The sequence below is a fragment of the Bubalus kerabau genome, chromosome 1 (genome assembly GCF_029407905.1).
Source record: "Bubalus kerabau isolate K-KA32 ecotype Philippines breed swamp buffalo chromosome 1, PCC_UOA_SB_1v2, whole genome shotgun sequence".
Classification (NCBI taxonomy): Eukaryota; Metazoa; Chordata; class Mammalia; order Artiodactyla; family Bovidae; genus Bubalus; species Bubalus kerabau.
Window position 1 is genome coordinate 3,901,398 of NC_073624.1, and position 12,981 is coordinate 3,914,378.

At 51.1% G+C, this 12,981-nt stretch overlaps 1 protein-coding gene across 1 annotated transcript in view; it reads right to left on the reverse strand.

Moving 5' to 3' along the window:
* Positions 1–3,479: 3,479 nt before the first annotated feature.
* ATXN10 (ataxin 10) overlaps positions 3,480–12,981 on the reverse strand; it is a 142,526-nt gene continuing 133,024 nt past the window's right edge. The window contains exons 11-12 of the mRNA XM_055562833.1: positions 4,280–4,467; positions 3,480–3,781 (exon numbers count right to left, since the gene is read on the reverse strand). Coding sequence (XP_055418808.1) covers positions 3,779–3,781; positions 4,280–4,467 — 191 coding nt within the window. The 3' untranslated portion in view covers positions 3,480–3,778. The remainder of the gene's footprint in view (positions 3,782–4,279; positions 4,468–12,981) is intronic.

Genomic DNA, 12,981 nt, shown 5'->3' on the forward strand with positions numbered 1-12,981 from the left:
TCTCTGCTTCTGGGGAAAGAAGCTGTATTTTCCCCCTCCTTCACTCCCTGCTAATTAACCACAGCAATTATTCATTAAGCATTTACTGCTGTGTGACTCCAGGCATTAACCTCTGCAACTCAACTTCCTCATCCATGTAATGGGATTAATACTGGAACAGACTGCCTAACTGCTGCGAGGATTAGTGGTTAATATTTTTTAAGTGCTTAGAACATTGCCTGGTGCATGGAAAGCACCATACAAGGATCTGCTAAAGAAACAGAATACACTTAGTGAGCACCTACTGTATGCCCAGCACTGGGGCAGGCTGAGGGGAGGAGACAAGATATAGCTTCCACGCACATCCCTCAGATACGCTCACAATGAAGGCGTCAGAGGCTGACAGACGGCGACCGCAGCACGGGTGAGTGCGTGCCGCACCAGCCACCGTGCTAAGTGTGCCCACACGCGCGCTCATCTCACGCACGCTGGGAGGCTGCAGGTGTTACAAGCCCCATTTTCGGATGACAGAAGCTGCCCGTAGTCTCGCAGGTGAAAGAGGGGCCTGGACTCCAGCACCCATTCCGAGTCTATGCTCTTGACCGCCACACTGCACACGGAGGTGGTAAAAGCTGTCATCCAGGCTGTGAAACATAAGAGCCTGCTTAACTGAAGGAAAAGCGTAACTGCAATCTTATATTCAGATGAACAATGTACATTATGTTGCTTAAACAAAAAGAAACATTTTACTTAATGTTCCTAATTTAAGGTTTCAATTTAAGCAGGAATAAACAACTATCAAAGCCTTCAGAAAGTCATTTCTTCAACATAATTGTCTTTGGTTGCGATGCGGGAATACATGAACAAATTCTAAGCACTGCATCTACAGAAAAAGCTTACCTCTAAAATTCATATATATTATAGGTGGCAGATCATGTTTACATTGTGAAATGCCACCTAAATATGATTTGACCTGAAAAATCAAAAATATATTAAAATGTGTAAGGAAGAAGAAAACAGATATTCCATCATATAATTACAAGCGGAGAAAAAAATCTAAATTTCTTTTAAAAAAGGTCTTTAACTGATTTTCCATATTCAGGCCACTGTAGCTGAAATTATCAGAACCTTGGACAGCACTGAAGGGCCTTTTCTCTTAAATGTTAAAGTACTTCCCCCTCTTCCCTGCATTTAAAACTTCTGTCTTAATCTTACTGCCTCTCATACACAGATTGGTTCCTTTCTGGGCAGGACTTACTGACAGCATTTTATATAAATATACAGTTAGGTCTTCCTCTTGCAAACAAAGCATTTTTGTCCCAAAACCTTTGTTTACCCATGCATATTATCATTATTCGTATCATTAATAGAAATCAAAAGAGCACACACAGTCTAACATTTAGTAGCCAGCTGTTGCTGTGAGAGATGCAGATCAATGCCTTCAGAAGCTAATGGACACAAGATATACACATGTAAAAATCTCAATTTCTGATTTGATATTTACTAATAGCCCACATGACCTCGATCATTCCTCAAACGGGCTTCTTTCGGCAGGTTCCAAAGAATTCTGTTAGTTTCAGAAGTTACCAAACAAAAATGCCTCTGGTATCCGCTTCCAAAAGAGTCAAATCTGTGAGGTGTATTAATAGAATGGACATAAAGACAAATTCTAATAGTTTATGACTAAAATTGTGCAAACAAGTACTTCTGAAAAAGGAACATCCATTGTTAAGGTATTAAAAGACATCAGCTGTAAACACTCGGATTCAACGTTGAGCAGAAAGGCCTTTCTCCGCTCTCTCTTAGAAAAGAGCAGGCCACACAACTGAACCGCTTTGTGAATCTGCTCTTGAAAACAATAATACGGTCACAAAACTTGCTGGGACCGTTCTCTCTCTTTACAAATTCTGTTAAGGCTGGGCTGCCTTTCTTTTCTCCCTTTCCTTCTAAATGACTGATTGAGGTGGTGCTTTAATCCTCTGTAGCGTGTAAAACAAGGTTCTCAGAAGCTCCAAGTCCCTGGCAGAGGACAGGGAAGCTGTTGTGTTCGGGAATTAATGTGTCGGGAGGCATCAAACGCAGCCACAATGCAGCCATCGGCATGTTTTCACGATGCAAGCCCCGCATTTCCTATTTAGAAAACACACAGCCCTCACCCCATCCTGTGCTCTCCTGAGGCTCCCTCTGACGCATGTGTTGGTTGTCACACGGCTTATACCGACATGTCTGTGTGATGCCACTGGTGTGCACACTTCAATTCAGACAGGAAAAAAAGAAGTGTCGATTGCAAACTTGTTAAAAGGAAAAGGGACTCGCGCTGCTTTCCCCTTTGGCCAGACTTCTAGTTAGAGACGAGGGGTTTAACTCCTTGTGTCCCGGAGAAGAAGGGCTTCTTCGTGATTTCTGGATTTTGCAAAGGATTCTTTACCAAAGGAACGTCACAAAGGACGGGAAGTAAACGTCATTCATAGTTGACTACAGTCGTAGCAACTGGCATTTCTTCAGTTATACAGAAGACATCAGACCGCATATGGGAAAACTTTTATTTCATTCTTAACATGCTTCAGCTGGTTCTCCCCCCACCACCCCCCGCCCGCCACAAAGCAATTTAAGTACAGCTACAAAGACTTAGGAGCACTTTACTTTGGAACAATCGGCATTTCTGGAAAACTTCTGGTTGGCTCTTTGCCATTTTCATTTTGGAAGGTTCAACGGGAACTGTGCAAGATTTCACGCTACAGTTTAGCTTAGTAACATGGCTGTTCTAGAAGACAACACATTTTAAGCATCCACAACACGACCTGCCCCGAGACTGTTTGCTGATTACATAATGATCTGGGCGGTTACAGAGACTTTGGTGCTCATTTATTCCAGCCCCTCCTCTGAGCGTGTGCACCGACAGACACAGGTCAGACTGCCCCTGCTCCCCCAAGCTACCTCTGCAACCCTACTGCCCCGGCTGGAACCGAGTGGTGCCTTTCCGAGACCGGTACTTTTCAAACTGAGGAAGACCCGGATGAACCTTTAATGCAGAGGTTCTGCACACACAGACGACCGTGAGATCTTCCTTCCCGCTTACAGCCAGGGCGGTGGTCGACGCAGGCACTGGCTGGTAAGCCTCAGGGGACTGGTGACGCCTAGGTCTAGAGTGATCTGGAATGGGAAGAGTTAACGGCCCACAAGTCCCCTCACCCGCTCGCTCCAGCCACATTCCAGAGGGACAGAGCTCAATGACAACGCAGCCCAGGACCTGAACTGAAGAGGAGAGCCCTCTGAGAGCCCTCTATTCTTCGCCATCTCTCGAATTAATTAACTGGAAATGAGTCTTGTCAATGTTTTGGAAAGGCAGAAGAGGTGAAAAGCGATTGCTAGAATTAATCACAGTGAGAAACCACTTCAGCCGCCTGCCAGAGCCCAGAAACCCCACAAGAGGAGACAAAGGAGGGAAGGACAGAGTGGACCCGAGCACTTCCAAGTCTTGGCCAAAGAAGGGACATGCGCTCAGCGAGAGGAATTTATTATCTGCGGCCACAGTAAGTACAATCTATCACCTAAACGCACATTGTATTCCACGGGGACAGAAGCAAACCAGACAGCTACATTTTAAAGCAAAGAATCAAAAGGACCCTCAAGCACTTTCACTTTTAAGCTTATATGCATTTAACTCTATTATCTAGAAGATTCACAGATTCTTGAACGTGTATGTAATAAAATCTTCAAACACTTGCGATTTCACACACTGCGAAAGATCCAGGAAACAGATTCCAAAAATTCAGATTGTTTTGGATGGAGAGTTCATTCACTAAGAGGAAAAAAAAAAGAAACAAAATTGCAGATGTAACAGAGCTATTTACAAGAACCATCAAAGGAAAAAAAATACAAGAGAATTTCGGTCAATGATAGAAATAACGGAAAGAAACCTGAAACAACCTATTCAGCATCACACAAGGAGCTTTCTGTTCTTTTCACTGCAGCCAGCATGAGCTGTCTTTTAAAGAAGGTCTCATTACTGCCAGAAAGTTTTACACCACGTGAAAATTTTGATATGGCTTTTCTTTTTCTCCCCTAGAACAAGTTTGAAATTTCAACTCTCTTAATAAAATGGCAGGGTAAAGCCCAAACAAAAATAATTGTAATTTGCAATTAAATGTAGGGCTTTCTTTGCTGTCTCAGGAGGCAAAATACATCCACCCATGTTCTTATGAAGCAATCACATCGAAGTATCACTTTGAAGGTGATGGGGAAGTGGGGACCACTTTCCAGACTGAAGGGGAACCAGTCCTCCTCCTGGCACACTTACCAGCTGAGGGGTGTCACTAGTCGACTTCAGAATCAGCTTGTCACCCCTCTTTTCAACTTCAAACCCCATTTTCTTAAGCAGGGATGCGTCTGCCAGACCCTGCTCCTCCATCTTCGCAATCAAGTCTTGGTTTTGGCTGTTGTCTTCCGTGAGGTTTCGGATGGCGTACACCACCCACTGGGTTAGAACTGGGAGCAGAGTGAAGGAATCTGCCAACATGCTTTCACCCGAGCATCACTGGAAAAGGAGACGGGCAGACGACCCTGAACACCCAGAAGCAACGAACACTTTCTCCTGGAGGATGTGCTGTGACTATGCATGCAGAGCGGGAAATAATTCAAAAGGCGAAGACACACATATACACACGTATGTGCAACACTGCGTGTGTGTTGTCCAGCAGCTGGCACAGAGAGGCACTGGACTGAGAGAACAGAGGGGGAGGCAGGGGCTCAGAGCAGCCGCACAAAAGCGTGTGAGCACAGGCACGCACGCAGGAGTGTACGTGCACACACACACACACACACGCCTGTGTGTGCTGGACTTTTGTTACTGAGTCACCAGGGAAGGAATAAGAGCATTACAGAATGAGTCACAAAGACGCTAGGGTAGAATCAGGCAAGAAGATCGTCTTGTTTAAAGTAAGCCCAGTTACAGCTAAGAACTGCCCCCTGGGAGTCACCACGGGTCCCCTCACTCTGTATTTTAGAGATGAGGCAGGCTGCGAAGGCCTTCCTGTTTAGTCTGAACGCGGCGCCTCCCTGCGCCCCGGCCCTGATTCAGGTGTCGCGTACGCTGTCCGTCGGGCACACACAGATGACTTACGAGGAACGCAGACTCACGGCGCTCTTCTCTGAGGTCTGTACTTACCAGGAGCTGTGGGAACTCTGGAGGGCGCTAGGCAGCCACTGTGAAGTCCTTCCATAAAACTGCCCTAGTCTTGGGCCCAGGGACACAGAGAGACGCCAGGAACACTGGGCCTGGCACCCTCTGTTGGTTCAGAAAGATCAAAGTGCCAAGTGTGGAATAAACACTTTTTCCAAGGAACAGAGGCCTCCCTGCCCCGTGACCCGAGGGACAGTAGCAGGAAAAACGAGTCCTTCCTCCTTTGTTACCAGTGTTTCCCAGGCAGGCCTGTCTGATGCCACATCGAGGCATCTGCTCCCCCAAAGGCGATCAGACGGGTCCCTGAACTCAAGAGTCCGCGCTCCGGATCCCGTCCAAAACCCGGCTCAGCGGTGAGGCTTCTCTCCTCAGCACGAGTGTCGCACAGAAAGGCCTCCATGTGCACAAAGCGCGGGAACCAAACTGCCCCCAGTTCACTGACCTTGAAGGAAACCAGCAGATGAGCCCGTCTACTTGAGCCAGGCGGCCAGGACACAGGAAACCAGCGGCTCTGGGCTCAGGAAGTGCCTGCTGGTTGCTCCCTTTCAGTTCCGCTGACGCAGCCCGCAGTCGTGAGCGCACACGGACCCACACGGGATGGGCTCCGTCAGAAAGGCTGTGGGTCTGCAGGAGGCCATGACCCACTGGTCTCTGGAGGTGGACCACCAAGACCACCGGTGGGTACAAATGACCAACCTTTTCCAAAGGGCAAAGAATGGTGGCTGATGCAATCCTAAGATAACTGCCCGTTTAGTGGGGAAAGTGCTCTCATCTCACCAAGACCTGTCACCCTCCCATGACAAAGCCCAGGGCCTTTAGAAGGCTGTACATCTTTTCTGGAGATGAATCCACAGACTCTCAAACGCACACAGGTTGAATTTCTCCTTCTTCTCCACAATCACCAAACCCCCACTTTGTCATGGGAGAGAATGAAAAGGATGATCCCAGGGAACAAAGACCTTCAACACATTAGTGACTTTCTCAGCGTGACTTTCTCAGCAGGGATCACTCACTACAATTCACTTCTCATGCAGGACGACATCATCAGCATGCAAACCCATTTCCTCCCTTGCTGCACACAGAGATGAGGCAGGGATCAAGAGAACTGAGTGGAGAAGTGAACATCTGAGGCTGAATCTGGGCAAGACCGTGTGCAAGCCTGGAGCGTTCCAGTTCGTGTATGTGACAACTCCCCAATGCTAAACGACGGCCCAACACTTCTTTCTGAAGCTTCCTGGTTATTCACTTTAATTGAAAGAAAGAGGGGGGATCCCCATAAATGCACTGACAGCTCCTCACAACTGGAGGGCTGGCGAGCTCTGCAAGCGAGGCATCAGATGCCAGTCTTATCACCACCAGCTGCCAGTGCCGAGTGTCTCTAGAGGAAAGAGCCATCTTTCAGAGCTTCAGACTGTCATACGATCTCAGTTCCAGGGCAAATGACAGCCCGGGCTCCGGCAACATCACCTCGCCAGGCACCCCCCATCTTTCCACATGCAAGCCCTGACCTGGGACCCGCTCCCCCGCGCCTGCCCCTCCCCACCCAGGGCGAGCAGCTGAGACCCCGCTCCTGGAAGCCCACGCGCTCTGCCCCGGCTGCCCAGACGCCAGCTTGAGCCGGGCGCGCCTGCTGCGTGTTTCCAAACATCCTCGCCCTCCTTCTTTCTCCTTCACCAGTTCTCATCACATTGCACCTGCTGATCTGCTTATGCGTCGGTGAGCTTCTGGAGGACAGGAGCCACACTGAGTCCATTTTCTCATCCCCAGCATGCAGCTAGACCCGACACACAGCGGATGTGTGTGCTGACATCCTGGGAGCTATACTTACTTGTTCATATTTTTGTCGGCCCCAACGCCCTATGAGCTCTTCACAGGCCAGGACGATGGCTTATTTACCTTCTGTCCTCTGCTCCAAGCATGGTGCTGGAAACATTTGCTCGACGTCCGAGCGAGAGGACACCACCTCCCACCACCGTCTGTGCATGCGAGTGTGAATGTGTGTGTGTAGAGGGGGTGTGGGGGCAGTGTAGTGACCCACATGAGCTGTGCTTTTCCTTTGTGTTCTTGGTGTGGTTTCCTGACTCAGGGCTTCGCAAGGTGGAAGATTAGACGAAAGTAACCCAATATAAATGCAACTCGGGCAAGGAAGCTGGACCGTGTAAACAAAAGGTCCAGGATGACAAAACACAGAGTTCCTGTGTGGATGGATGGAAGGGTGGGTTTACGTCACGTCCATCTAGGGCGTAACCCTGCACTCTGTGGACATCCCATAATGGTGTTTCAACATCTTACCCAACTGTTCACTCGCTCATTTCTGCAGAAACCTCACACAGTCACTACTTTGAATGGAGGAAACAATGAGATTAATGACGACCGTCCTGATGACCAACCCTACGAGCGCCCGGGGCGGTGCTCCCAGCCGGGGCTTTGGGGACATCACTGTCTCCCGGGGAGCAGGCTCCTGGCACAGCCTGACGGAAGCAGCACTGGCGCCCAAAGCCAAAGAGGCAGTTCAGTCTTCTTCCGAAACCGCAGTTCAAAGGGCAAACAGACGGGTTAAGTGGAGGGCGTGGGAGGGGTCTAGGCAGTAAGGCCACACAGTCATGGCGGGGTCAATTTCCCAGAATGCCGAAAATCAAAAAACACACAAAACAGAGAGACCCCAACACGTCTCACTCAGACGTGTACTTCACATTCTTTATGTCATAGTGAAACCAACCTTACTTCCTCTCTAAGGCGGACCTCACCCAGTCCTGCCGGACACTGCGTGATTAGACGTGAAAGGTGTGCCCTCCATCTTGACCTAAGTGAGCACCGCGTTTGGGGTTTGTGCTGTCCACCTGTAAATCAAATACCACAACAATATCCTCCAACACGTGTCTATTTCTAGTGAGAACATCCTGGCACTACTATCTAGGGTCTCTGAGTTCCTCATTTTAAGTTGTTCCTTCACAACGTCTGCGTTGAAGAGAAGCAAGGAATCCCAGCCCCAGGGCCCGGCTCATGAATATGCACGACTCCCCTCATTAGGAGCCGGAAGGGCCGGGCTGGGTGCCCCCGCAGACCCAGACAGCCTGGAGGGTCACAGGGAGATGAAAGCTGCCGGTTAATATTCACATTGCCCTCTTGTTCCCTCTCTACCGAGACAGAAAGTAAGCAAGAGGGGGGGAGAAAATTAAACATCTTCCAGAGTCTCTAATCCTACCAACACTCCAAGCGCTTCATTGTCTGCTCGGCTTTAGAAAGAGAGCTTCTAACGTTTCCATAGCTACTCCAAACAGAAGGCGTGAGCCTGTTTGTAACAAACTGCCTTCAAAGAACTCTGTGATCAGCACCAGAGTGAGGACTCACAGTCCAGCCGGCCCGTCACCAGAGCACGTGGTGCCTTGAAAGAGCTAGTGATGAGCGTGTGGACTGAGCACCTGGGAACCCCGGGGCCTGGAGAGCTTAAGTGAGACGTGGTCCCCGGACCCAGCACCTGAGTGGCGGCAGCCATGAGTGCGTCGTCTCCGCACTGTCGGCTCCACGCTGAGCCCCGCAGCCTTGCACCAGGCAGGTGAGGAGACAGGGCGGGGCAGGGGAGTGTGGGCTGGGAGGCAATTGGAGACAGGGACCCCACGGCCATGACATTACTAACCTAGGGCTAGGATTGACGTGTCAAACTCACTCTGAAAAAGTCAAGTCCGGTGAGTTAGAACACTGATCCTGGGACTGCTGACGAGAACAACTTTCATCTGACTTCCAGCTACTGGAATCAGTGCAACTTGAAGTCCTTCAAGTGACGGGGACCGGGGCCCCAGGATGACAGGGACTCTGCTCTGGCCACTGTGCTCAGTGTCAAGAAGCTGCTGAGAACAGGGGCTGCGGGAATTATGGCCTGTGGTTTTGTATGGATGCAAGTTAAAAAGTTTTCATATTTTTTAAATTAATTAACTTACTTTGGCCACATCATGCAGCCTGTGCAATCTCAGTTCCCCGACCAGGGACTGAACCTGGGCCCTCGGCAGTGAGGTCCTAACCACTGAACCCCCCAGGAAGTCCCAAGTTTTCATGTTTTTAAATGGTTGGGGAAAGAATAAAAAGAATACCAATTTGCGACACACAAAAATTATTTTAAATCCAAATTTCAGTATCCATAATAAATAAAGTTCTATCGGCACACAGTTACATCCATTCATGTATGAACCGTCTATGGCTACTTCTGTGCTGCAGCAGCGGAGCTGGACTGCGATAATGCAGACAGAGTGCCCAGCAATTCAAAACTACTGATTAAAAGTAGCCCTTTACAGAAGAGTCTGCCAAACTGCCCTGGAACACAAAAGGAACCGATAGATACTCGGCTGAATGAACGAATGAACTTCCCAAAGGACTGGCAATAAAAACTTAAAACTATTTGCTGTTGTTCAGTCACTGAGTCGTGTCTGACTCTTTGCTACCCCCATGGACTACAGCACGCCAGGCTTCCCTGTCCTTCACTATCTCCCAGAGCTTGCTCAAACTCATGTCCATTGAGTCAGTGACTCTATCTAACCATTTCATCCTCTGTTGTCCCCTTCTCCTCCTGCCTTCAATCCTTTCCAGAATCAGAGTCTTTTCCAATGAGTCGGCTCTTCATATCAGGTGGCCAGAATACTGGGGTTTCAGCTATTTAGACCAGAAGAATTTAAATGCTGAAAGATTTTACTGACTTCTCAGGATATATGTGTGTACATACATAAACTATGTAGAATCTATGGTTTTTTATATATGAACATGCCTACAGATGTATAATGTGTATATATTTAACATCCTATGTATAGTATACATATAACAGATATTTATGCTATAGATAACATCTATATTTCATTTTGCTTGCAGAATATTTTAAAAAATTATTCTTAGACAACAAACCCATACACAGCCAGGGGTTTACATACTCGACAAACTTTCCAAAGCACACTACTCAGCAGGGCAGAGAACACCCGTCAGCACCTCGGATAAAGCTGGCCTGAGGACAGGACGCCCAGGCCACCTTGTTAGGCTTCAAAACCACATCGTCACCTGCCCTGAGACTTCCCTCAACACGAGGATGCTTCCGGAGGTAATGTCCACATCTAAGCAAGTATCTTCTCAGACTGACTAAAATGGCAGAATTTTTCACAGTGCAAAGCAGTAGTTCTGTTTTAAGACTTTTCTGAAATGCTTCACGTTGCTGAAAACCAAAACACCTCAAAATACGGCAGTTCCCACCAGCCAGAGGGGAGGAGGGCGGGAACGGGACACTGAGGGCGATTCCTCTTCCCGCCGAGTGACAACAGTCCTGCCTCCTCCTGGCCATGCGAGTCGGAGAGACCATGAGTGCCTGGGGGCCGTGTTCCCAGTGGGCTCACTTCTCTGACCCTGACCCCGTCTGCAGGAGTGCCCTAACCAGCCTCTGCTCTGCTCTTCAAGTATTTACTTTCTGAGAAAAAAAAAAAAACACGAGGCATTTCCCAAACTGCTGGCAGGGAAGGCCAGGCCCCACCAAGGCTGCTGCTGCCGGAGTAGGAACCTGTGCAAACAAACCACAGTGGCCGCCCGAGCGGGGCCGGGGCGGGGAGGAGAAGGGCTTCCTCGGGCTGTGGGCAACCTGCCTGTGACGCGGGGGACCCAGGAGAGAGGGTCCTCGTGGAGGAGACAAGTCTGAAAACACCGCTGCTGTCCGTTAACGAGGAGCCACCCCCATCTGCAGGGCTGAGCTCTGTGTCCAAACATCGGGACACTGCTGCGTGGTGACCCACATCCAAGCTCTGCCTTCGTCTCCAACCATCACTTCACTCAGTTAAACTGCAGGCTCTCCTCATTCAGAAAGTCAGAGTCCTCACCGGGCAGACGGCGTACCGGCCCCTCGCAGGGCGCTGGGAACCAGCGTGGGTTCAGTCCCACCACAAACCACCCGTGCTGGCTCTCTCTTCCTTCTCCGAACTGCTGGTCTGTCTGGGGTCTAATTTCCCCCGGCGTTTCTGCATTTTAATCCGAGGGCACATCTCTGCGGCTCAGGTGTGTTAACGCTGTGCCGACACAGACGGCTCGAGGCCCTGGAGTCCGTCCTAGCAGTGAGTGCAGTCAGCGTGTGTGCCCCCTCATTCACCGACTCACAGCTGACGGCTACTACTGAATGCAGGGCACGGCGAGGGGAGGTGAAAAGTGGGCGCACCGGCACGCAGCCGCGCCCCGCTCTTCGTGACCCCATGGACTGTAGCCCACTAGGCTCTGCTGTGGGATTTCTCAGGCAAGAATATGGAATGGCACGGGTTGCCATATCCTTTGCCAGGGGATCTTCCTGACCCTGGGATCGAACCCTGGTCTCCTGCATTGCAGGCGGATTCTTTACCTGTTAAGCCACCAGGGAAGCCCCAAGACAAAAGTGCAGGGGAGCAAATTATTGCCAGATTTGAAAACTGAAGGTCACAATCACAATAAAGTAATACACTCGTGTTTCGCAGATGCTACCGGAAGGAGCAGAGTCTCAGTCTTTATTGAGGCAGAATGTCGTCTCGGAAGCACCTCTGCTCTGAAGGCTGAGGCTGCTTTTTAGCCTCCAACTGTCCAGAGAACTAGAACATCAAAGGAAGTGGCACAGAGGCCCAGGGAAACGCTGCTGAATTCTCAGAGAAACATCCCAGCACACAAGTGTCCACCAGAGAAACACAACCCGCCCGTGTCTGCATGATTCTGAAACAAAGGCTGCATTCACCAGCCTGGTGCGCACGGCTGACTTCCCATCCATGGCCACCTGCAGGCGGGGACGGTCACAGCTCGAAGGCTCCTCTCCACTCGGGAGCCAGAGCCGTCCTGCCGTCTCCCCAGGCTCCCTGCATCACCACGTGGGAGAGGAACCGCTGTCCTCAGCCTGGCCCCAGCCGCAATGAGCCCTCTGGCCCTCAGGGCCCAGATGGGTCAGGCGCCGGCCTCCGAGGCTCACCGCCGCGGCCCCGCCTCACGGCCTGTCAGTGTGGGGCGAAGTCATGGAAGATGACACCCTGCTCGGCCCGCGGCCACCCCGCGCTCCCCACTCCAAAGCCCTGTGGTGAGTGGGGGCTGGCGGGCAGGTACCTCACATCCACGGGCTCCATGGGAAAGGGCCCCCCGGGCCTGAAGCTAATTCCATCCGTGACACACTCCGGGACCACCTCACCACTTCAGAGTGCCGCGTGGAGCGGCTGTCAGCCTGGCATCAGCCCTACAACAGGTCTTGGACTGGGACAGAGCGAGGCCGCATCTAACCAAACCACACCAGAGGGCTGGGCTGCCAGGCGGCTCCGTGTGTTCTCAGGGGCTCTCGGTCCCGTCTGAGACTGACGCGCCTGGCACGGGGCAGGGCAGGGACGGCCGGTCCAGGGCCCGCCACGCGGTGCCCGCCCTGCCACGGCCCTCATTCCCTCTGCCGCCACCGCTCACCCTGACCCTTCTGTGGAACGTGTGCTCACGCGTGTGCACGCCCACCCAGGAGGGGGCAGTAAACGCTGCGGGCGCCTGGCCTCCGTCCGCTGAGAGGGGCGGACCCCAGTCCCGCCAGAGCTGAGCGGCACTTGCGATGCTGCCGACGGCGCTCAGCAGGCCCCCGCCACACCACCTCAGCCTTCAGGCTCCGGGGAGACCTCCTCCGGGAGAGGCCTTCTGGACACAGTGAACTGCTCAAGGGAAGCCAGGACCCAGGCTCTGCTCACGTCAGGGAGCTCCGCTGGCTGGGAGGTCGCTGGGCCCTGATGGAGAGCAACTTGTGAGGAGCAGCTGGCAGAGGCAGGGACCCTCAAGGGCCTGCCGCCAGGGGAGAGGGTATGTCCACAGCACTCTGCTCT